At 33.8% G+C, this 26,012-nt stretch overlaps 1 protein-coding gene across 1 annotated transcript; it reads right to left on the bottom strand.

Moving 5' to 3' along the window:
* Window positions 1–631: 631 nt before the first annotated feature.
* Window positions 632–25,493, bottom strand: LOC149776565 (uracil-DNA glycosylase-like). Its single transcript, XM_089941031.1, has 11 exons — window positions 24,799–25,493; window positions 23,679–23,753; window positions 22,624–22,699; window positions 20,448–20,472; window positions 19,515–19,536; window positions 18,765–18,915; window positions 15,215–15,358; window positions 13,595–13,782; window positions 11,370–11,417; window positions 10,805–10,986; window positions 632–4,402 (listed from the first exon to the last, which is right to left on the bottom strand). Exons 1-11 carry the CDS (start codon window positions 24,973–24,975, stop codon window positions 4,123–4,125), a joined length of 1,368 nt encoding a protein of 455 aa, XP_089797157.1. The 5' UTR covers window positions 24,976–25,493; the 3' UTR covers window positions 632–4,122.
* Window positions 25,494–26,012: the final 519 nt, after the last annotated feature.

Here is a 26,012-nt window from a genome sequence, read left to right as displayed (position 1 = left end):
CCAAATGATCACAAGATAATTAACTCAAAATCTGGCTACAACAAATTAACTTGACATCAGTGTGAAAAGCCCAAAATCTGAAATCTCTCTCTCTAAAACAAAGGTTATTATGTATCATAAGTGGCAGTTTAAAAATTCCCCCAAGTTGCGAAATCAGAAGGGGTTTGTCACATGACTGTGTTTATATCACATACACAGAATATGGCCTTGATTAGACCAATGATTTTATTCCCAGAAAAAAAGTTTACTTCTTAACCCACATACTCCCATCATGACCCTGACAACAACCAATCATATTAAAATAAAATAGAACTTTGTTTACTAATTTTGAATCAAGGTCAGCTTCCAGGCCAGCACCTGGTGTTTATGAAAAGAATGATTCAGGTCAACAAATTTTCTCAAAAAAAATATTATATCCAGTGAATACATTTACATTACAATAGCATAAAAGAAAAAGAAAAATTTAAAGCTGACAAACAATACATATATATATATATATATATATATATATATATATATATATATATATAATCAGATATACCTAACGGTGAGTGTGTATATATATATATATATATATATATATATATATACACTGTTAGGTATATCCGATTTTTATATATATATATATATATATATATATATATATATATATATATATATATATATATATATATATATATATATATATAATGAGGACTTTGTATTACGCCTAATCTTTAGAAGCTCTAAGTGCTTTACAACATTAAACAACACCTATAACATTAAAAAAAAAACATATAATGATATATATAATGATATTATTACCAACAAAAAAAACCCACAAAATTAGAAAACATAAAAGACATGCTGAAAATATTTAAGGTAGGGAACATTATTAGGTCTTTAAGTTTGTTCTAGCAGTATATAGATATACTGTATGTGTGTGTATGTGTGGCATGTATGTATTTATGTAAATATGTATGGGTGGGCATGTATGTATGTGGAATATTTATGTATGTGGCAGGGTACATGTTTTTGGGATATGCATGTATTTATGTATGTGCAGCTATGTATGTGTGGAGCATGTATGTGTGGAGTATGTATGTATGTGTGTTTTATGATGTTCAGGAATTAATAGCACTTAAGCATGATCCCAGCTATGTAATGGCGATTAACAAAGAACAAGTACAAGCCACTTAAGTATTAATTATGAAATAACACAAACACAAACATTTGGATATTCTACCTGAACCCTAACCTGCAGCAATATTACTCTTTATTGGGATATATATAGGTGGACAAACTCTCTGGTACCATAGGTTGAGTGGTCCCCCCCCCCCCCGTGGCAATAGTAAACCCATTTTTCACCTAACATTTTCTTCGAAATCATTTACCTTTTGATAATTTCATTGTTTCAACTAATATAATGGCCCTAATTGGTTCTTTTTGTATACAAATAAGAGCAAGAATAATTGTTTTCAAGCTATTTGGAGGCCCCAAATTATTCAGTAAAATTCAGGGCGCCCCCCCCCCCCAATTAAATAGGGTCAGACCCACTTCCTTGGTGCGTAAATGTCCTATGTGAAGCCAATCCAGAAGAACTGCACCCTTCACCATCTGTGCCCCCCAGATAAGATATATTATTTATACGTAGTCTAATATAACATAAACCAATGCATATTTACAATGCTAACTGTTCTGACTCCAATCCAGAGAGTAGTCTAAATCATTATGGAGCAATGTCAGTAATATGTTAAATTCTAGATTCTTTGAGCTGTATGTTATAACCATCAGCTAAAGCAAGTCTTGTAACAGAATTTTGTTTTAAACATGCAACTATCATCAATGGTTGAAATTATTACATATTAACAAATAGCAAATCACAGAAAATTGTAGCATAATTTTGTGGAGTTGTGGTCAGGTACCTTTCGCGTGCTTTTTATTCACTCAAAAGTGGGTCTTAATCAGACGTTTAGTTGTAGAAAGGCCACAATCGCTGAGGCTTGTATTGTACAGTGCTCACTGGGTTAACTCCCTTATACCATGAATCTGGCAACACAATGTTATGCATACAAGTTACTAAGAGTTCTCCGATTGGTATTAAATGTAATGTTAAGAAATTTGAAGGTAAAAATGGCAAAAACAACCTAAGTTAAAACCTCCCAAATAAGATTAAAAGATGTCCACACAATAAGAGTAGAATTTTACTTTAAGTGCTTGAAAAATCTAGGGTAAAAATTTGAAGGTAAAAATCGCATGATGAAAATAATGTGCTAAAAGTGCTGTTAAAACCCCCAAAACAAACAAAAGCAATAACATACAGGCAGCATTTGACTCCATACTGCCATCTTCACATAGCAATTACACCACCCAATCTACTGGTGTCTAATCTGATTCCTTGAGAGGCTTCTTGCAAAGACAAAAGCATCTATATCCATGAACCTTGTTAAATGGTATTACTGCCAACACTATATTCTTTCCGTCCTTGTGATCAATATTCAATATATGTATCAAATCTAAACTTGGAACTAAAGTGTACATCAACATTGTCATTTAACCTCATATACTCATTGTTTAAAATTACTAACAGAGTTGAACCAAAGCCTTTTCAATCCTAATTGTTAAATGTTCTGCACCCTTAAATGTCATCAATACTTCTAGACAAAAATCACTGATTGCTATGGACCTTTACAATGATAGCCAGGTGCTAAACTGGATCAAGATTAGAGGACATTGGGTTTAATCATAACAAATAAACTGGGTAGTATAATTTAGTTTTCTTTCAGTGCATGCAGCTTTCAAACCCATTTTGTACTGGGTAACACCTTAATGTTCATTTCATCCAAAAACCCTATTTTTTCTTATGTATTTCTCCAGGTGTGTATATAATGACTTTCCAAATAATATGGATGCATGAAGATCAGAGTAAAGTTATTGATTGCCAATTAAAGTTGTTGTTGTGGGGTTTAACGCCATTTTTCAGCACACGATAGGCTATACATGGCGGCCAGTATTAATTGTGGAGGAAGAACCCGGGCAAACCCTGGAAAGAACCACCGACCCTCAAGAAGCTACTGGCAAGCTTTCTCACATACCCACATTTGCTGAATCCTAGACTCGAACCCACACAGACAGAGGTGAGATGGCAGTGATCCATAACGGAGAGCGCTTTAGACCACTCTGCCACTCGAGGCCCCCCGCCAATTAAAGTAAATATATGTGTCATCAAATTCTAAAAAATGATACTGTTTACTGAAATAGCCTGCAATGAATATCTCAATGACCTGTATTACTTGTGCTACAGTCATTGCCAGGTAAACTAATGTAGCAGCTAATTCAATGACATTTGTAACTACTGACCTGTCTCAATAGCTTTAGAATTCGTGTGCTGAAAAATGGCATTAAACCCTGCGAGTGGTTTTAAATTTTCCCTCAAGCCTTTCTCAGAAGTATAAAGTCACAGTGTTGATAACCAAAACAGAATAAAGCATTACAGGAGTGCATTGTTATATCAGAAAGTACATTCAGTTAGAACAACTCTCATAATACTGGCACTGCAGATTAGCATGTGCAATAAGTTGGACTTTGGTGAGTGAACTGAAGTGAAATTAACGAAATTCTTCACTACTTCCTCTCTAAAATGTAGCCAATGTGACCTTTTCCAGTTTGTAAGGCTTTCCAATATTAGACCCCGCTTGATATGTGCTGCTTGCATATGTTTTAATTTTCTGACCCAGCAAAAATTGAACAACTGTCAAGCAATCTCTAAAACATAAGTGGCATTTGGCCACAAGTGTTGTGGCTGATAGATATGCTCTCTATTCAAATGCCCATACTGCGACATATGAAATATAGATTGCTTCACAGTCACATTACATATTTAAATATTCTGAAAGATATATGATACAAAACTAGTGCTCAATTAAAAATTATTTCAATGCCTGATGAATGCTAAAGATTAACCAAAATATTGGCCAATGTAATATATATATATATATATATATATATATATATATATATATATATATATATATATATATATATTATCAAAATAAACTCTTATAATTCCAAACAAAAGCAACATTTTCATGGACATTTCTGTTCTCCAAATAATATCACTTTTCTTTGCAAAAGTTAAAGAATCTAAAGTGACCAATCTATTGGTGTTTGACCTGTTTCACTCAGAAACCTGTTACACTCTGAGAAGCACCTCCAACCCTCGAACTCGCCGAATGACCATAGTAATGGGTGGGCTCTTCTGATGACCTTATGTTTAGACATGTCAACCAACTTCTCTTTCTTTTGGGCAAATTCTCCCCATAAGAGAAACACAGCTGAGCTGCAATAGTCGCTCACAGTCTTGATTACATGATCTGTAAACATCTGCCAACCATATTTTTTATGAGAATTGGGCTTATGAGCTCTGTAATGATAAAGCAAAAAAACAACTGTAATTACCATATATATTGGGACATAAACAAAAATTATCTTTTTTTCCTGACCCAGAACTTATGTTGAAACGTTTTAAAACTAGATTATATGTCTCAAGACTTAAGAAACAAAATAAATTTGTGTTGAATTTACACACACACACCACCCCACTGCAATAAAATAGATAAACAAAATGGTTATTTGATAATAATATCATAGAAACGAACTTTGCATTGCAATCAGTCATTCCTCTTTTTTTCATCATGATTTTTAAAAACTATAACCATGAACTAGGTATATTTAGCATAGGCATTCATACTGTAGCATGTATTGTTTATGTCAGATAATACATGCCCACCATCATTATACATTTTTTTCACTAGATTACACCTTATACATAAACATATTCGGATTACGTGTTTTCAGTATGTCCCCCTCCCAAAAATATTCATAATTTGTTTTCTTATTTTATTAACATCCCATTAATCTTTCAGTCCATATTCTAGAAAAGACTACTGCTACAATATAAGAGAATGTTTGTCCGTCCTTGCATGCACTTTCCTAACAGTATTATGTTCTATTTATAGCAGCTGCCCTATTTCCAAGAAACATGCTGGTTTTACTTTCAAACTTTCAACCTCGGTTTCTATTTATAGCAGCTGTATGGCTTAGTAAGGAGAGAAAAGACTGGTTTTCTAATTTTCAATCTTTGCTTGCAGATTTTTTGTTCTAATTCATATCTTATACATAACCAGTCTGTAGGTATTTGGTGGTAAAGGTCAAGTCAGATTTATTCTAGTAGTGCAAAAATATTTTTCAAATAATTTCACAGATGGAGTAGAAAAAGACGAAAAACCGATTTAAAGATGAATACATGAATTACACAATACAGCATTCCATTCTAGGGCAGCTTCACGCCGACTACAGGCTGTGTGGAAAGGATTTTAATATTGGTCATGATGGTAAAACAAAGAAACCTTGAATTAGCTCGTTTAACAAACTCCAATACTAAGGTAACTTGTAACTTTTAGAAAAAGCAGAACTAATAAATGCAGAGGCGTTATTTACAGAGTTCTTCTTAATAGAACACAGACTACCCCAAGCTTTAGAAGACTACATTGGTCCTTTGTTCAGATGGATGTTTTCTGATTCCAAAATTGAAGAAAATATGCATGTGCAAGAACAAAATCATCTAATATTATTAGGTGTTTAGCAGAAGATAATTCACTTGAAATTGCAGAAGCCATGAAAAGTGGGCTGTTTAGTATTGCAACAGAAGCAGTGATTATGATGACAAAAAGTTGTACCCAGTCTGTGTAAGAGACTTTGACAATGAAAAGGGCAAAGTCAGAGTGCTCTTCTTTCATTACCAGAATTAACAGTAGATTCCACTAGAGTAGAGAAAACATTTTTTATTTGCTTGATAATGCTTTGAATAAGTTGGCAAAACTGTATGGGTTTCGGCTGATAATGCATCAATGATGACTGGAATTCATAAAGGAGTTGCATTCTATATTTTGAAAAATGTTTCCCTCAGTGTACATATCAGGTTGGCCCTGTCATATGATGCACCTTGCTGCGGGAAAGGCTGCTGATAAATTAGAAGGAGAACCCCTTAAGAATCTAGTTGGCATTCTACGTTGATGTGCAATGGCACCTTATTTCCCAGCTAAAAGATCCAATAACTGGAAGATTTATATTTCCTCTTCTTTGATTATGATGACAAAAAGTTGTACCCAGGAATAACTGGTTCTTTACCATTGTAATGCTGACTGTGAGAGATTCTTCAGAATTGTTAACAAAAATAAAACTGAATTCAGATCCAGGCTCTGTAACCCAGCGATTGGTTCTCTACTGGTGTGCAAAACATTCAAAATCTCAACTGGTACAAAGTGTTTTGAAATACAATATGAGAGACTGTTGCTTTTTAAAGCTCAGTGTCCTTTATATGAAAATATGAAGCAGCAATTGATGTTAATAGACAAAAAGGGGTACATAAATCTTTTTGTACATATGCTCATTGAATTTTTATTATGTTATATGTGGATTACTCTTTTTTCCACTTGGATTACTCTTTTTGTCCACTTGGATTAAACTTTTTCCTCACCAGTGGTTGGCTTGTATGTAATACAAGACACACTGTTCATTAACATGTATGTAGAGAAACAAATCATGTTTGGTTGTACTCAAAAGGTTTGAATACATTATCTGGCTGAAAACTGGATCCAACAAAATTTCAAACAAGAGAGGGAAATATCAACCAATTGCTTAAATGAATTTGCCATTCATGCATGACATGATGTTAGGTGCAAAATAACCAAGATTGCATTATATCCAGATTAACAGTGACAGTGTTCAGCAAATAAAATTCATTATTTGAAAATACATTCACTGTGAGTGCAAATGTGTGTGAGTGTGTGATTTGGATTTTTAACATAGCTTTAACAATTTTTCAGTCATATCGCTACGATGTCTCCAGTGTGGCAGTTTAAAGTGATATCTAGCACTGGGGCATCATGCTCACAAGCTCACAATTTGTCTAAAGAAAATCACAGTAAACAAGTATCATCCATCTAACAGTATATTCTTAAACGTGATGTGTGATGTGATGTGATTTTGATTTTTAACATAGCTTTAACAATTTTTCAGTCATATCGCTACGATGTCTGCAGTGTGGCAGTTTAAAGTGATATCTAGCACTGGGGCATCATGCCGCAGACATGTAGCATCATGTCCCACCCAGTCACATTATCCTGACACCAGGCCGATCAATCCTAACACTAACCTCTTAATGCTGAGCACCAAGCGAGGCAGCTGTTAGTACCATTTTTGTAAGTCTTTGGTATGACTCCGCCGGGAATCAAACCCACGACCTCCCGCATCCAAGGTGGACACTCTAACCACTAGGCCACCTGAGCGGTTGTGAGTGCAAATGACAAATGGGTTACAAAAAAGTATTATTAACCGATTTGGCCCCGATCCCATCTGTAGGCGTGATGAGGCTGTACCCTACTTCCAAGCTCTGCAGCATCAAGGTCATTTAAGATATAACAAGGTGGGTGGTATTTAAAAAAAGCAGACAGATATAGCTCTAAAATGGTATCAAATAATCTGGAAGGTCTAGTTGCACTACAAAATACAGAGAGAACAACCGCATTTTGTGGACCCGTTTTTTTCCACCCAAAATTCACTCGAGATCGGAATGTGATTTTGTGTCGGGATTTTAGACCTTTTGGCCTCAGATGTAAGGCATACCGGTTTTAACTGCACAGAGACAGGTGAACCTTTGCAAAAACTAGGATAAGGTGGGCATTTGGACTAAATTGCATTCTTCATACAAAAATGATGGGTCCATTAAGCAACAAAAAAAAAAAAACAACAGAACTCCAACTTTTACCCTTCTGCTCATGCACAAGCAAAATAACCAATGGAAAATGATGTTTCTAATACAACTAGGCATTAGTCTCATGGAAAAAATCTGTTGAAAGCCGATGTATTACAATGTATTCAGAAATAGCCCCCCAAATGTCTATCCTACACACATTGCAGGCAAAAACGACAAAAACCTCTGGAGTTGAATGAGATAATGGGAAAATTTTGGTGACATCACCAAATCTGAATATTACTTATTTATTTCATCATTTGTGCATCAGTATTGCACACAAGTTACAAAAAGAGCCATTCTTTGACAATTTCTAAGAAATTTCCATAAACTTGTTAAAAGCAAGTTATTACTACAGATGCCAAGCAAATGAAGGTGAATAAATACAACTGGCAGCAATCAATAAACTCATTCAACAGGATATCAAATAAAAAGATTATTTTGCTACAAAGCAAGCCAATCATCAGCAGCCGACTTCAGGTCTTTTAAGTTTACTGACTTCTTTTGGTGATTTTTATAAAAAATATATACAAAGCTGGCTGACATAGGGAAGCCAACTTCGGTTCCATTTAAATGGTATTCACAGGAATTTTGAAAAAAAACTGAAACAATGGAACAATTTTTGAAGTGACACAATATAGTGCTTCATACATTGACGTCAATGAACTAGCACTGCCCAGAAGATTTGGAGAAAATAAAATCATTTGATGAATTTGTGAAGGCCAGAAGAGAAGATGATGTCCCAGACAATATGATCATTAACATGGATGAAATTCCATTGTACTTGGATCTCATTCATGGATGGACTGTTGATAAGATAGGCGATAAAAGTGTGAGAATTAGCATAAATCCTTGCAGTTTCTGCTTGAGGAGATTTGTTGATTCCAATGGTAATGTTTCATGGCATTAGGAAGCTAAAAAATTATTCATGCACCAAAAGGATGGATCGTATGTATGCAGGAGAAGGGTAGGGTTGACGAGATGATGTTGCAGTGGATTAAAGAGTTTTAACTCGAGTACAGTTTTATATTTTTTAAAATAAAATTAAGTTGGAGTGCATTTTCTGACATAAAAGGTGTCCATACAACTTACTACTCAAACAAACCTATGTGTCCTAGAATATGCAGTGCACACAAAAATTACTTTAAAAATTAGTATATGGTGTCCCAACATATATGGTAAATACAGACAAAATATTGGGGGGGGTGTCTAAATAGAAAAGAAGAAAAAAAAGACTTTAATGTTGGCACCACTGATGCTGGAAAAGTAACTGATGGGGAGACTATTATTATCTATGTCTCCTCATCAATGCCTGTCATACAGATACACCAATATTTGTAACGTCTGTTTTTGCAGCAAAAATAAATTTAAAACAAATGAATGTCTATCTGTTTGGTTGATTTTTAATGGCATTTTAAGTGCATTATTAGCTATATAATGCCAAAGAAATGGGAGCTTCGTGCCCTTCCCAAAGACATTCTGAGGCAGCCAACCTGAGATGGCCTGGGTGGGTATTAAAGACACTCTGAGGCAGTCAACTTGGAATGGCTTGGGTGGGTATGAAACCTACAGCCTTAGATTATAAGCCCAAGGCTCTACTAACATCGTTACCACAACTGCCTGTCTGTTAAGAAAATGGAACACGCTTCCTCATCAGAAGTATAGACCCAAATTTAAGTGTCAAGAAAAAACACTATTCCCCCTCTAAGCTCTACCACCCAAAAATTGACATCCTCTACCCACATTAAAAAATAATAGTATTTCACTTATTAATTTTAGATAATAAAATGAAAGCTTGTATAGCAATACTTTGAAAAAGAAGTCAGTCCATGGATTCATGGGTTTTAATGGTACAAATGAAATTAGTGTCTGGCCTTGTGCTTGAAAACATTTTAAGTTCTAATATCATTTCAAATATGTATTTACTATCATTGCGATTTTAGTCAGCAAAAGGTTCAATATTTATTACTGCTATACCAGTATCAGATCTAGGACATGAAGTAACAATGTATGCAGTTTACAATTGAAATCTTTTATTTTCTCTTACTGTCACCATCATGGGAGAGTCTACAGCTCCCATAAGGGCCTGCAGTTTATATTTGCTTATGACCCTCCTGGTCTACATCAATTTTACCCATGTTTCATACACTGGATCAAAATTAGTTTATGATTTGGAAAAAAATATTTAAATAATGTGCCACAATTTTTTTTGCACCAAATTAGTTTTGAACATTGTTTTGTTACAGACTCTGAGATATTCCATTAAAAATAGATTATATTTAAGTAAAGAACTGGCATAATTGAAGTATAAAGTGCATGTTTGTATTATGCAGACATTTCTCTTTAGTCATTTATCTTCACTATTTTGACTGTGTATGTCACAGCAGTGTAATTTCATAAATGGTGTTAAAAAGTCTTTCACAGTTTGCTAATCTTTGCAAGTCATATATTCCATAAGATGAATTTCTTGATAATTTTGGACTGGTGCTTTGGGACAAAATGAATCTCAACTTCTGATGCTGATGCTGATTGAGATGGTTTAACCTTTACAACATTTTCAGCATGAATTTTATATACAAAGATTAATATTAAATTAAAAATACATTTTAATCTTTGATTATGCATAATACATTTTTTTAAGAAAACATATTTTAATTAATAACTTTAACATTTAACATGAGCAAGGGAGATAACATGCACAATTTATAAAATCGGCCTTTCTTATTGCCAAGTGTTTGCATAATTGTCGTGCAATATCTCACAAGAGTATCAACCAGTAGAAGTTTAAAGATGTTCTTAAAAGTTGGCACTTTCAATCCACTTAAAATTCAACTAATTTTGATATCTGAAAAGGCTACTTTCATTCTAAGTTTAGTTCTCAAAAATCAAAAATCAAACATTTCAATCTGATTTTGTATCCAAGATGTCATGCATGTTCTGGACCAGGACCGCCCTGGACAATCCTGATGGACAAATATAAAAATTTAAATGCAAGAGTTTCAGGAACCTTACTCAACAGTCAATGTAGCATTTAGTAAAAGCACTCCATCCTTGGCCCATTTCTCCAGACAGCCATGATCTGGTGGTTCCTTAAATCCAGAAATGTATGGATCCTGAACTAATTCCTTGTAAATGTTCTTCAGAGATCGAGGTACTTTGATTCTTTTGGGCACTGAGAAAGACAGACCCATTGCCTGAAACAGATAAAATTCATACATTCTCTTTGCCTTGAAAATTCAAAGTTAAAATGTCTTATTAGATCTATCAGAAATTTATATTCCTGAATGATAATAATTTTTAAAAAACTACAATTTTACTGATACTGAAAAAAAATGGAAAAAGAAACTTGTGATGAAAGCATGAATTCTCAATGAACAAATTCAGCTGAACAGGACACCCTTTACATTAAATAAAAACAATGATCAGCATTGAATCAGCGCTAAATGGACAGGTCACTCTCCTTTTTCGGTTGGGCATCATTAAATTTACTGCCTGCTAGTGCAAAATCCCCAAAACTAGCCCCAAACAAAAAGTAAAACTGACACAAGTTAAGTAACAGTGTAAGGATTCAACATACCTGACCTTCATCGTGATATGGGTCTTGTCCAAGTATAACAACTTTCACCTGAAAATAGTCAAATTAATAAAGATCTAAAAATGTGTTTATGAAACATGGATGCCCACCAGAGTACCTGAAAAACAATCCAAATGCAAAATTAAACAAGATGTGATATACATGCACAAACAAATGGAGAGAAGAGTGTAATACTACATTCCCTAACAATGTTGTTGTGGGGCATTATAAGTGGCTTAGTGACTATATATGAAACTAAAATTAATTATTAATAATTATCATAATACTTGGAAGGAAAATGAACAACTCATCCTTAACCATGGCAAAGCAAATTTTATTGAGGGCTTTATACAGGGCTTATCTTAAACAGCAATGGGACAGAGCTAACCCAATAGAAAGCCTGCTATGGTATAGTATGAATTTAGCTGTTTTTCAGTGTACTACACAATTAAACACATGACAGGTAGTGACATTCAATAAAGATGACAGTATTGTAATATTATATGATTTTTGTTAATTAAAAAAATAGCATTAGATTGGAGTTTTCCATCAGCCTTGGTACAGGTACACAGTCGGTCATTTGACCCCAATCAGGTCCTTTAGTCCATCAGAATTGTCTCAGACCAGTACCAACTACTGTGGGCCAATATAACTAAATTTAATAAGTTAATATAACAGAAAAACAGACTGAATAATGATCAATGCCATGACCGTATACATGAATGATTTGCTTCAGAGTTTTAATAAAGAGAGGACCTATGTATGACGAATACAGACAGGGTAATGATGAATGCCATCACATCGTACATAAATAATTTGTACTCACTTTAAAGAGTTTCAATAAAGAGAGGACCTATGTATGATGAATACAGACAGGGTAATAATGAATGCCATCACACTGCACATAAATAATGTGTACTCACTTTAAAGAGTTTTAATAAAGAAAGGACCTATGTATGACGAATACAGACAGGGTAATGGTGAATGCCATCACATCGTACATAAATAATTTGTATTCACTTTAAAGAGTTTTAATAAAGAGAGGACCTATATATGACGAATACAGACAGGGTAATGATGAATGCCATCACATTGTACATAAATAATTTGTACTCACTTTAAAGAGTTTTAATAAAGAGAGGACCTATGTATGATGAATACAGACAGGGTAATGATGAATGCCATCACATCGTACATAAATAATTTGTACTCACTTTAAAGAGTTTTAATAAAGAGAGGACCTATGTATAACGAATACAGACAGGGTAATAATGAATGCCATCACATTGTACATAAATAATGTGTACTCACTTTAAAGAGTTTAAATTAAGAGAGGACCTATGTATGACGAATACAGACAGGGTAATGATGAATGCCATCACATTGTACATAAATAATTTGTACTCGCTTTAAAGAGTTTTAATAAAGAGAGGACTTATGTATGATGAATACAGACAGGGTAATGATGAATGCCATCATATATACATAAATAATTTGTACTCACTTTAAAGAGTTTTGATAAAGAGAGGACCTATGTATGACGAATACAGACAGGGTAATGATAAATTCCATCACATCATATATACATAATTTGCCCTGTCTTTAAGGGTTTGAATAAAATGAAGGCCATGACACTGTATACGAGTAATGTGCACCGTCTTTAAGGGTTTTAATAAAGAGAGGCACATCAATGTCATCAAAGTGTGCCTACTCTTAACATAATCACTGAGTATCATTGATACATGGAGTTATCAGAGTGACTTTATGTGATACTATTTCTTGTTTTCGGTGTAACATGAAGTTTAAGTGACTAGTAATCTGTAGTGGCAAAAACTCATTAGTTAGCTTTCATTGCTGACTTATGCACACATGTTAGTAATGGATGTGCTATATGCTATGTACTTTATCATGACCACAGTGTGTCACTAAGTAATGAACTCCCTCTTTATAATAACATTCAATGGGGCTAAGAAAGTGACTTGTATTGTAAGTGAGGTAAATTATAGCAACAATTGATCCAATATATGTGTGTCAGAATAGTGCACAGAAACAGGCATTTAATTAAGTGATATCACTTAAATATTGATTTCTATTACCCAAGAACTAAAATTAATTGATATATATAAAATAGCAATAATAAACCAAATTTAAACAATAAAAAGTACTTCAAAAAGCTTGATAGTAAATGGAGGAAGGGCCATTGTATCAGTACTTAACTTAGTTCCCACCTTGTCTAATGGTGTCAGATTCAGAGCATTAAAGATTAAATCCTTGGGAGGAAAAATGGTTTTTCCTTGGTGATATTCCTGCTTTAATTTCCCCTCTAGGTCTTTAAAATAAGGTTCTTGGAACTCAGACTCTAAAACAGCCCTCCAGCTCTCATCCGTAAGAAATGATGTAATCCCTATGTTAGAATCTGTGGGGAAAAAAGTAACAGATAAATATTGATGAAGTTTTCTAACTGGACACATTATCGCATCATCAGAGGTCTCGCTCAAATTTTGAAACTAGGAGTCCAGAACTCCCATTTTGGTAAAAATAGGAGTCCCACCATCACAAATTGCAGTCCCTTCTTTCCTACAGAATCAACACAGACGTGAGTGCATCTATTTTTGGATGGAGAGGTTCTCGTAATGTAATCACTCATTATAATATAGCTTCATTACAACAGTCCATAGACAGGATCGCAAATTTATGGTTTATTTATTTGTATACGTACTTGTAGTAATTTTAGGCAAATAAATAGTATCTGATTTGCTGTTTTTTCCAGCATTTTTGCAAATACGTGTCAAATCAGAAAACGGCTTAGACCTTAAAGTGCATCTCTCAATGATTTGTATATTTTTTCTGAATTATTTGCCTGATGATTTACGAAAACACAATCTAATAAACTGGTACATCCCAGACTTAGCGAAGTCCACCATTATTTACTGTTAGGCCTACTGGTTCACTTACAGTTTCAAACTAATTTTATGACGAAATAGTGTATAAGAGGCAGTTATTAAATATCCAGATCACTGATTCTGATCTTAAAACACAAGTATGTATGTTTAATGATCAAAGGATATCATGCAGGAAATTGATAGTTGCTACCTTACCTTAGGGTTAATGGTCAATCAGCTATCAAAACATAATGCTTGTGAATGGGCAAGAGTGTGTTTGTCAACGTAATTAATATCAAAACTAGGCCTAGCTACTGATGCCTTGATGAATACATTTCGCTGCAACACCAGAACTAACGGGGCTAAGGCGAAGGGCATTTAAAAAATATATGGTATGGTCTGTCAATGTACCTCTTAAATAATCACAGGGCAAATCCGTTTTCACTTTACTAACAGAAGAAGGTGAAATTTACATTTTTAGGCAACTTGTCACCCACTTACAAATGGCATTTTGTCTAAGTCTCAACATGTCTTGATTCAACTGAATACTAATGAGATTTCAGTAGGGTTGATTCAACTGAATACTAATGAGATTTCAGTAGGGTTGATTCAACTGAATACTAATGAGATTTCAGTAGGGTTCTAACACAGCTCATTCGTTAATTGCTTCTGAATTTTATTTTCACATTACTGTTTGAAGCTATCTCTTCATTCTCTTTTTTCCCTTTGATCATGTCATAGCACATGTTTATTTGATAAAGAAATTGTATATTTCATCCATTAGATTCTTTACTAATTTAAACACATTATATCTCTAGTTTTTACCATGTTATACTAGCAGTTACCAATACGTTCTTGAATTTGTGTGTCTCTGTAAAAGACCTGCATAAACTCTTGGCAGTGATGCATACACTTTGGTACTTTTGCAGTACACAATTTAGGAAATGTATTTTTAGCTAAACTTACCTGTGTATGCTCTCAATCGCAAGCAGACAGATACAAATTCATCAAAAGCCAGAAGAGTTATGTCTGTGTCTGAATACTGATTACACACCACGCGTGAGTAACGCTTCAAGAGGGTTGTGATTGTAGCTGGCTGTAGCTGGTACCCTGCATACAAATGTATCAATGTATTTATTCACAATATACTAATAGCTGGTACCCTGCATACAAATGTATCAATGTATTTATTCATTATATACTAATATCTGTTAGGCTTCATACAAATGTATCAATGTATTTATTGATTATATACTAATAGCTGTTAGCCTGCATCCAAATGTATCAATGTATTTATTCATTAGATACTAATAGCTGTTAGGCTGCATACAAATGTATCAATGTGTTTATCAATTATATACTAATCGCTGTTAGCCTGCATACAAACGTATCAATGTGTATTAATTCATTATATACTAATAGCTGTTACCCTGCATACAAATGTATCAATGTATTTTTTCATTATATACTAACAGCTGGTAGCCTGCATACAAATGTATCAATGTATTTATTCACTATGTACTAATAGCTGGTAGCGTGCATACAAATGTATCAACGTATTTATTCATTATATACTAATAGCTGTTAGCCTGCATACAAATGTATCAATGTATTTATTCACTATATACTAATAGCTGGTAGCCTGAATACAAATGTATCAATGTATTTATTCATTGTATACTAATAGCTGGTAGCCTGCATACAAATGTATCAATGTATTTATTCACTGTATACTAATAGCTGGTAGCCTGCATACAAATGTATCAATGTATTTATTCATTGTATACTAATAGCTGTTAGTCTGCATAAGAAATATATCAATGTATTTATTCATTGTATACTAATAGCTGTTAGCCTGCATCCAAATGTATCAATGTATTTATTCATTATATACTAATAGCTGTTAGCCTGCATACAAATGTATCAATGTATTTATTCATTGTATACTAATAGCTGTTAGTCTGCATAAGAAATATATCAATGTATTTATTAATTGTATACTAATAGCTGTTAGCCTGCATACAAATGTATCAATGTATTTATTCATTATATACTAATAGCTGGTACCCTGCATACAAATGTATCAATGTATTTATTCATTATATACTAATAGCTGTTAGTCTGCATAAGAAATATATCAATGTATTTATTCATTGTATACTAATCGCTGTTAGCCTGCATACAAATGTATCAATGTATTTATTCATTATATACTAATAGCTGGTACCCTGCATACAAATGTATCAATGTATTTATTCATTATATACTAATAGCTGTTAGTCTGCATAAGAAATGTATCAATGTATTGATTCATTGTATACTAATAGATGTTAGTCTGCATAAGAAATATATCAATGTATTTATTCATTATATACTAATAGCTGTTAGCCTGCATACAAATGTATCAATGTGTATTTATTAATTATATACTAATAGCTAGTACCCTGCATACAAATGTATCAATGTATTTATTCATGATTACTAATAGCTGGTAGCCTGCATACAAATGTATCAATGTATTTATTCTCATTATATACTAATAGCTGTTAGCCTGCATACACATGTACCAATGTATTTATTCATTATATAATAATAGCTGGTAGCTTGCATACAAATGTATCAATGTATTTATTCATTATATTTTTGTTGTTGTTGTAGGGTTTAATGCCATTTGTCAGCACACGAAAGGCTATACATGGTGGCCAGTATTAATGGTGGAGGAAGAACCCAGGAAAACTCCAGAAAGAACCACCGACCCACGAGAAGCTACTGGCAAGCTTTCTCACATACCCACATGAGCCAAATCTGAGACTTGAACCCACGCAGGCAGAGGTGAGATGGCAGTGATCCATAATGAAGAGCGCTTTAGACCGCTTAGCTATTCATTATATACTAATAGCTGTTAGCCTGCATACAAATGTATCGATGTAATTATTCATTATATACTAACAGCTGGTAGCCTGAATACAAATGTACCAATGTATTTATTCATTATATAATAATAGCTGGTACCCTGCATACAAATATACCAATGTATTTATTCATTATATACTAATAGCTTTTAGTCTGCATAAGAAATGTATGGATGCATGTATTTATGCATTATATCAGGACTAAAAGTGATTTTTTTTTAATTTGACAAGTTCTTTTAGATTTTTCAAATCATTTTTTTTCAAGACACAAAGCAGTTACAAGATTACCTTGACCTCTTTAGTAACCCAACCATAATCAGTTAATGCCCATAATCCTTTCAGAATTACTTCTGCTCACACAGTTACCTCCACCTCCAACAAACTTCAAACAATGAAACCAGCTGACCCTGCTAAATGGATCAAAGGGAAAAACTGGCAACTGCACTGGATGACTTTAATTTGCATGTATGTGCACTTTTTCTATTGCTAGGCTAACCTAATGAAAAACCATGTACAGAAAAGCATTTTCTGTGGAATCAGGGTAGAGCCATCAATCTATTTTCAGATTTTTATTTTTTAAAATCAGGATTGCTTGTTTCTTTTACTTCCATCAACCATTTTTTAAATCAGGATTCATTCAGTTTTTTGAGGTTTTTCTTAGGTCTCTAAGGTCAAAATGAAATTTTAGGTTTCTCAAGTCTTTTTAAGTCTGCTATGAACCCTGTTACATCACTACATATACCAGATGGTACCCTGCATAATAAATATATGGATGTATGCAGTCATTCATTATATACTCACAGCCAGAGATATACAGGTTTTTCAACAACATGACAATAAAAATTGTGACACGACACAGATAAGGAATGCTGACAATTTCAACACACTGTCAGGTTAATTATGTGCAATCAATTTAGGGGTTTAAAAATCTTTACAAATCCACTTGTCTTAGTCATGCAGGTACTAAAATAATTTAGTTTACAAACCCAATCTCTTATACAACCAGCCATTAATGATCTACATTTGATTATAGTAAAGTGTGTTCTCTGGATCATATTATGCGACCCATCTAACAGTAGTTGCATATAATTACAAACTGGGACCAGTTTGTTCCCCCTCTGGTAAGCATTCATCAGTAGTTAAGAGTGAGTGCATAACACTTGTATGAGATTGATTAAAAAAAATTCAAAAATTCCAAGTCTGAAAGAAAATTCTACACCCACTCCAATTAAATATTTGCTCCCTTACCATATATAGTACACCTCATCTTTATCAAATATCAGGTTTCATATATAAAACAAAAAACACAATTTTAATTAAATCATAATCTGTGTACATCAAACCTTTTGATGCCCTCACAGGCAAAGTAAGGAAAGAACCTGAATGCTTGTCTTGCACGCAGTCATTAAGATATGGACAAGAATACAGTTGAGTTTGGTAAATTCAAACTCAATGTTTTATAAGATATTGTAATGTTCTGACATAATGTGTAACAACACCTTAAGCGATTTTTTCCACGTGTGTAAGGTAATGATGATTAGGATGGTTATGCTGATGGTAGTGGCAAAATGATACAACAACCCTGTAATATGCAAACAACCTACCAAACAATTTCCCTATGATGGTGACCAGTTCATGAGCTTCTATAAATCCAGACCTGATGGCACCATATTGCATAAAAACATTGAACCAACAGACAAGACATCTCTGAAGTTCCGAAAACTCACGCCACTGCATGAAGCCATCTCCTGAATGCTATATCTTGAGTCAAGGTCATTTAATACACTCTCAAGATCACTGAATACACTCTATTCTCAACACCAGTACTTGCATCACTGGTTCTGGAGTTGCAGTCATTGTATGCACTCTCAAGTTTATTTACTGCATTCTGAAGATCATGGAGTCTTTTTCCATACAGTTCCATTTATTATTGGCTTTTTGAATGATGTCCGTATGATAAATACAACCTTCAAAGAAACTGGTCAATAATTGTATTTCATGCTGTTTTTTTGTTGCTGTGTTTGTAAATAAATGCATTATAAAAGTCGTACCTGAGACTAATCACTGCTTTGTCAATCTACATATTTTGGATTGCCTGATTAACCCATCTATTGTCAAGGTTATTCATTCCTATGGCACATGCAAGCTACAATCAAAGTTAATGCCTCTTTCAATCGACTGTTTTTGCTTCTACAGTATTTCAAAAACTTTATGAATAGTCTATAAAGGCATCTTCGTTCATGCAAACAAATTGTGATAAACAGTGAAACTGAAACACAAACAAACAAAAATGTAATGAGATAAAGAAACATCAGAGCTGTAACAGTTTGTGCATACTGGTCATAAAAGGATACAGCCAATATGGCTATCATAATGCTGAAAAAATAAGCAAAGAACAAGTTATTTCATCACTTATATTTTGTCCAAATCACGATCCCCTGCAAGCTTGAGTAAAATAAGTCCATTATTTACTCCAGCATGTAGTAAGAAGTATGTAAATAGAAACAAGAAAAACCATTACATACAAGCAGGGTCTGGCAAATTTTCTGTTAGCTGTTTTACCTGCAGGGTGCATGTAAGTGACTTCGAATTTTTGCTTGTCCTGCATTAGTATCACTCATTCTACATTGTACATCAGGTATGTGCAAGTTCCTCCACGGTGTAGGCCAGACAGCAATTTTTGAAGTCACACCCAATGATGCAATAAAGCAGATAAATCTGCTGGATTCTGCTAGCGAGTTTGCACATGACATAATCAGAAGAGCATCTTAAAAAGGGGACATCACTCATAAATATAAGCAGACAACTGAAATTTTCAAGTCGTGACAAGCATTCCAGAACAAAGTAAGGTTTAAACAAATAAAAAAGACATATATAATGTCTCCCATAAGAGTGGATTGGAAAGGCATACTGGCTATTAAATATAATAAATCTTTTCAAGCTTTTACAGATTGAAATAGACATTCTTGAAGATGCCTTTTGAACAGCTTGGGTCTTCTCTGTGGTGTAAGAAACAAAACAAATAACAGCTTTTTAACATGTGCAACTGATCATGAAGGGCAGTAGTTGAAGGAGGAAAAGATGAAAGAGTAAAATGATTTTTCTGGAGCAAAAAAATATATATATATGTATATATATAACAAATCAAGTATATATTTTCCCAATGATATTTGGTGAATATAGAAAACTTTTTAAATTTGGAAAAGATTTATGTAACACATTATCTTACTTGAACAGAAACTCACCAGCAACTAAAATGTATCAAGTTAACAGATAAGAATAATTACCTGCACATTTCTCTGCTCCAGTTAACTGAAATGGAATAAATTATAGGAAGTGAAAACTTTTATCTATGAAGAAAACAGTAGTCAGATACTGACTGGACCTCAAGCAAACACTTTCACTCTTATTCAACAAATTTTGCACCAACATTAGATAAATAAACTAAACTAACCATACCGGTATGCAAGTCATTTGTTCCAGCAAGATTGATTGGTGTAAGATCATGTGAACGCCATTCAGCATTAGGCCACGATGTATTCATATATTTTATCAAATGAGTTTTAAAAAGCTCATAACATTGTAAATTAAATAGTTCAATGATTTTTGTACTTAATGAATATGATAACATGTATGAGCTAAGAAATATACTACTACCTATAAATTATGGCTGATCAAAATTTGTTTCAGCCACCTATCCTTGACAATTGGTTTTAGGAAATTCATTTGTCTCATTTATATTTTCACTTGTCCCAAATTTCAATATCTTGCCTTGCTTTGATGAAATACATTTTAATACAAATTAACAACAAATAAATAACATACAAACTATTTATTTCTTAAAAGGGCTTGATTTTTAAAGTTTTTTTAAGTTTTTTTTATAAAAAAATCGTCAATGTATTTTACATACATCATTTCTTGCTCCAGTAGTATCAGAAATGGAATCAGCAGAATGGAAAGGAATTTAAAAGAATTCAGACCTTCCCCAAGTTCTCTAAAAATTTGACAAAGCAAAGTCTCTTGCCCTGATTATGCACTTTAGCACTAAGATTAGCACTGTTCTTTTCCTGGAGCACACACACATTAATTCCATATTAGACATTTTTTCATACTGAACTAAGGTGTTCAGTAATGGCCTTAGTAAACGTGAGGCCCCAATTTTGATCATTTTGGCAGGACCCCCTGGAATTACGTGTGGGGACCTTTCTGCGCATAGCATTTGGAAATAAACTTTTAAACAAGTTTTATATGATATTAAACTTAAAATTTTCATTCAGCACTTAAAATTATTTTCTCTTTGTAGATGATTTTAAAAATTACTAATACATGGGTTCCCTGTGAGCACGAGATCAGTCTGTTGTTATGATTTCATTCTAATTAAGTTTTGAAATAGCCTTTCCTAATAGCGTGTTAGCAACTCTAATTTCAGGGATTTTCTACACATGCTAGTTAGCTAATGTCATGCTTATATTGTGCTGCAAGAAGTCCAAAACTGTCATCAGACTTGGTTGATTAAATTCTGATAACACACTAGTTGAAATTCCAACATATCCCAGTTTGGGACATTGTTTGCAATAACTGCAAAGCAAACTTCATTCCAAGTCAATGAATTCAAGCCATGGATAATTATCAATCCAATATTGATCAAAATACATTTGTGCCATGTGTTATATTTGATATTTCTGGCTGGTAGAATCAAACCTATGTCTCAATGGAAAATTTCTTATCTCAGACTATGTGGCAGCCTTACATTTTATCCCTCCATTTTCACACACATTTCTTTCTCTAGATCATCTTTATTATGTTCTTTATGAGAATAGCTTCGTAACCTCATTTTATTCAAATTGCAAAGATCAACTCAATTGACAGCTACTTCTATAAAGTGATAGTATCATACATTTTGTCATTTAAACAGACCACTCCCTTAGTATAAAGTGATAACTGTTTCACTTCACCTACATCATTAAAAAGAACCAAAAAAAATGAATTTCCAGTTGGCTGACGTTCTGTTTCTTAATGCCAACCCTAACACTTTTTCACCCAAGGTAAAAAAGTTAGAACACAAATGAGCATATTAAATATGAATAATGTTTTAAAAAAAATGACATGCTGACCCTAATATTAAAACCAGTGCAGCAGGAAACATCTTTTTCTTTTGCCTAATTTCACTGCTTTGACTTGTTGTTAGTGACATTAAACGGCTAATTAATTATGCCAGATTTGTGAAGTATTTTGATAATATGGCTGATGATTTGGTTGCTTTGCCCAATGTACATCCAAACAGCAACAGAACTTGCGCACATGTAACAGTTTTCAATGACAACTTGCTGCAGCATTCACAGGATATGAATATATGTAGGGTAGATTAGAGTGGTCATTATGCCTAGAGGACCATACTAGTGCCTTGAATATTTACTTGTCGACCTTTGAAAATGAGAGAGAGAGAGAGAGAGAGAGACTTACTTCCGTAGTAATTTGTGATATTGTACGTATTGTTCATGACATTCATTAGACCTTCTGCTTGCAAAGCCTGTCGAGCCTGAAGGAGAAAAGCATATATTCCAACCCTGGTTTTAGTTTTGCACACAATTATGAAAGGTCTTCTAGTTCAATTTTTGTTAAGATTTTCATTCATAACAAACAAATGGGTGTGTGTATTGCTGTACAATCATTCAAAAGTTAAGGAATGGTTAAAGATCGACTCATATTTTTACATGTAGCATCATTTTTAAAAGTATATTTTAGAAGAGATTTTGATGTTTCTGGTCCAAGAAGACATTTATAAGTCAAGCTGAAGTACTAGTGTTCAGAATAATATATATTTCATGATTATGCCAAACAAAACAATATCTGTGTTTCTGGTTGCACTGGCTTTAAAATTAGGATAGGCAAATGTTCTATTATTCTGATGTACATCTGCTCTTTGAACTATAATGGTAACTGGTATATTAATTGTTACTGGCTGAAGAACTGCTCAAAATATGCTATAATTGCCATGGACTATTTTTAAGATGCAATAAATGGATTGTGCAGCATTTTTGTTAGAATGAACAAAATTATTGTTTTCTTCTTTCTCTCCTCTTTCCATTAAAATATAAACTTTGTGATACACATAATCACATAATCTCAAATGGGTAATGATTTAATACTGAATTTATGACACTCCTCTAACAATACCCAGCTTGTGCAAGCCTTTGCAAACAAAAGCTGGACATTATCAATCTCATTTAATAAATTTAATATTAAATTGTCATCCATTTGAGATCCTATATTTATTTATTAACTTTAAATAATTTTTGCTTAAATGTGCCTATAAGGCTTTTGTCAAAAAAGTAAAACATGTGCAAACAATTAAATCTCAGACACAAGAAAATACAGTAATAAGATATTGGAACCCAATCACGGTATCTAAATATCAGACTGACATGATTTAGATTAAAAGTTCCGAGAGGCAGACATAATTATCATTTATTGTTATTAATTATTATTATTATTAAATGTAATGGACACAAGCCTACCGCTGTTGCCGGACTTCTGTTTGCTTCCATCAGGAAAACTTGTTTCAGCTCATCTTGTGTATCAAACTGATAAGCCTGTGTGGGAAATGTAAAAGAAAACTTATGAAATGTTTCTCAAATCAAGGCGATTATTATTATTTATCATGATTATTTTTGTGCCTGAAGAAGCGTATGATAATTGCAAAACTAGCTGCACAGAATATCAACGTTTGTGTTGTTCTTTTTATCCCAATTCATGAATATTTCAAAGATGACAGTTAGGGTTATAATATATTTACTCAAATACCTTTTTCGCTGCTTCAGGTATACCATGAACAATCAAGTACACCGTAGTTGGGCTTAAAAACGCTTTTGTCTCAGATTTCAGTTGCTTGAAGAGAAGTGGCATCCGAGGAATGCAGAAGTCAATTTTCTTTATTGCTATGAATATGGCTAATCACACTGTAGACATCAGAAATGAAGAGTCAGACAGAGTACAAAAAAAACCCTTGGTTTTAAAAATACTAATAGGGGTCAAATTAAAAATGTCAGAGTCTCTGATGCACAAATGAAGATAATGGGAAACACTAGATATGATAATGTGGTTCTACATGCTTTGCACATCCGAGGGAAGGAGAGGCCATACATTAAACATTGCATATGGTTGTGACTCGTTTCGGCATATGAGCAGAATAAAGCAATCAATTCCAATCTTCAGCGGTTCCAGAGTAACTCTTGTGTGCATGCATATATCAAATATGTACTTTTCCCTGATTATCGTATACGAGAGAGTAAATGAATAAAACAATTCCCTCTTCACTTTACAGTGGTTATTGGGCAATCGTTTCTTGTGTGTGTTTGTGAGAGTGAGAAAAAGACCACGGTTCTACAGTCTTGTGGTTTTCAAGAGAAAAAGAGAGGCTTATAGCATACAGTAAATAACACATGTGGTTTTGGCTGCTTTTTTCTTATGTGAGAGCGGGAGGGTATAAAGATATCAAATAATTCCATCTTCAGTGGTTACTGGATAGTTTTCGCACTCGTGTGTGTGTGTGGCGGGGGGGGGGGGGGGGCGGTGTGATGTGGTTCTGTGTAATTATGACATCTGAACAGAGACAGCATACAGTAAATGTAGCCATACCTGCCATGCATTGCACTCAAATACGTTGTTCTGAAAGTAGCCACCATAGCTGCCATAGTGTTGGCTCGGGCCTTGTTGGTAACCGTAATGTGCGTATTGCCCTCCCAATCCCATTCCCATGTTCATGCCCATGGCTCCCTGATGCTGCTGTTGCTGCATGTTGTATGGGTTCAACATCTTGGAAAATGTTGGTACTTTGACGGCCCTTCAAATGAAATAAACGAAATGCTTGAAAAAAGTAGCCTTAGACCAGTCGTGTCTAATCTTCCGGTATTATTATTTACAACATGAAGTTAGGTGGCAGGGTCCAGTTTCGCAAATTTCTAAACTTAAGGCTATGGTGTGACTTTTTCAGCTAGTATTGTTTACTCTTTATAGATATGTAAATATTTGTGAACTAGGTGTTTCGGGCTTGTGTTGTTCTTGAAATTGATGTCAGGCATGTACACCTTCCATAGTTGCTCTGCAGTATGTTAATAGCGAAATACCAATAAACGGCTAGGAAGAAGAGCCAGCCTCCCATAGCAGTAGACACGTGGGTTCAATGCAAGTAGAGTATCTAAAAAACGGCTTGGATGACAACTATTCTGAATTGCATCAAGCTATTTAGGAGACTGTGTTTGTCAAAATTTTCATACAGGGAAAGGGCTTGCGTTTGCACTGTGAGCACTACATGCTGTCAAAAATGTCCTTTGGATGTGAAAAATGCATGTATAAAATAGGGGTTGGGGTGCATAAACTTCTGCTATGAACTGCCATTGACTTCTCTGGTCAAGTGGATAATATTCTTATGATTTGTTTTAATATAGGTATCTAATTTATGGTCCTTTTTGACCTCACTTGCGTATTTGATTTTTTATGATTTTTTTATACTAGGTCGCTGATTGTGGCATTAAATTTTTACATAAAACCTGGCCCCTGCCATGTTTAAGGAAAATTGATATTAAAAAAACATTATGCTGCAGTCATCCACATCTATTACACTTTTCTGTTTCTTTGTGTATATTTAAATAATTTGTACGCATTAGCTTCATTATATTTCCCTCCTTTTACCATATATCACTTAGTGTTGTATGTAATGATCTTTAGAGAGGGAGGTAACTGTATGTTGTACCACAATGTGAGAACTGTTTACATCATGACAAAGTAGCATATTTCGGATACATACATACATACATACATACATATATACATACATATGTGTGTATCCTGAC

The sequence above is a fragment of the Sinohyriopsis cumingii genome, chromosome 18 (assembly GCF_028554795.1).
Source record: "Sinohyriopsis cumingii isolate HCF-2022 chromosome 18, ASM2855479v2, whole genome shotgun sequence".
NCBI classification, from domain to species: Eukaryota; Metazoa; Mollusca; class Bivalvia; order Unionida; family Unionidae; genus Sinohyriopsis; species Sinohyriopsis cumingii.
Note: the sequence above shows the minus strand (reverse complement) of the source record. Positions and strands in the feature narration are given on the sequence as shown.

Bases quoted from the DNA above. Each gene is read 5' to 3' on its own strand.
- LOC149776565 (XM_089941031.1), bottom strand. From the start codon at position 24,975: ATGTTGAACCCATACAACATGCAGCAACAGCAGCATCAGGGAGCCATG. The intron at 20,473-22,623 runs GTAAGTCTCTCT...ATTCCATTTCAG, and splicing joins TATCACAAATTACTACGGAA to TTAACTGGAGCAGAGAAATG. The intron at 10,987-11,369 runs GTATGTTGAATC...TATCTGTTTCAG, and splicing joins CATATCACGATGAAGGTCAG to GCAATGGGTCTGTCTTTCTC.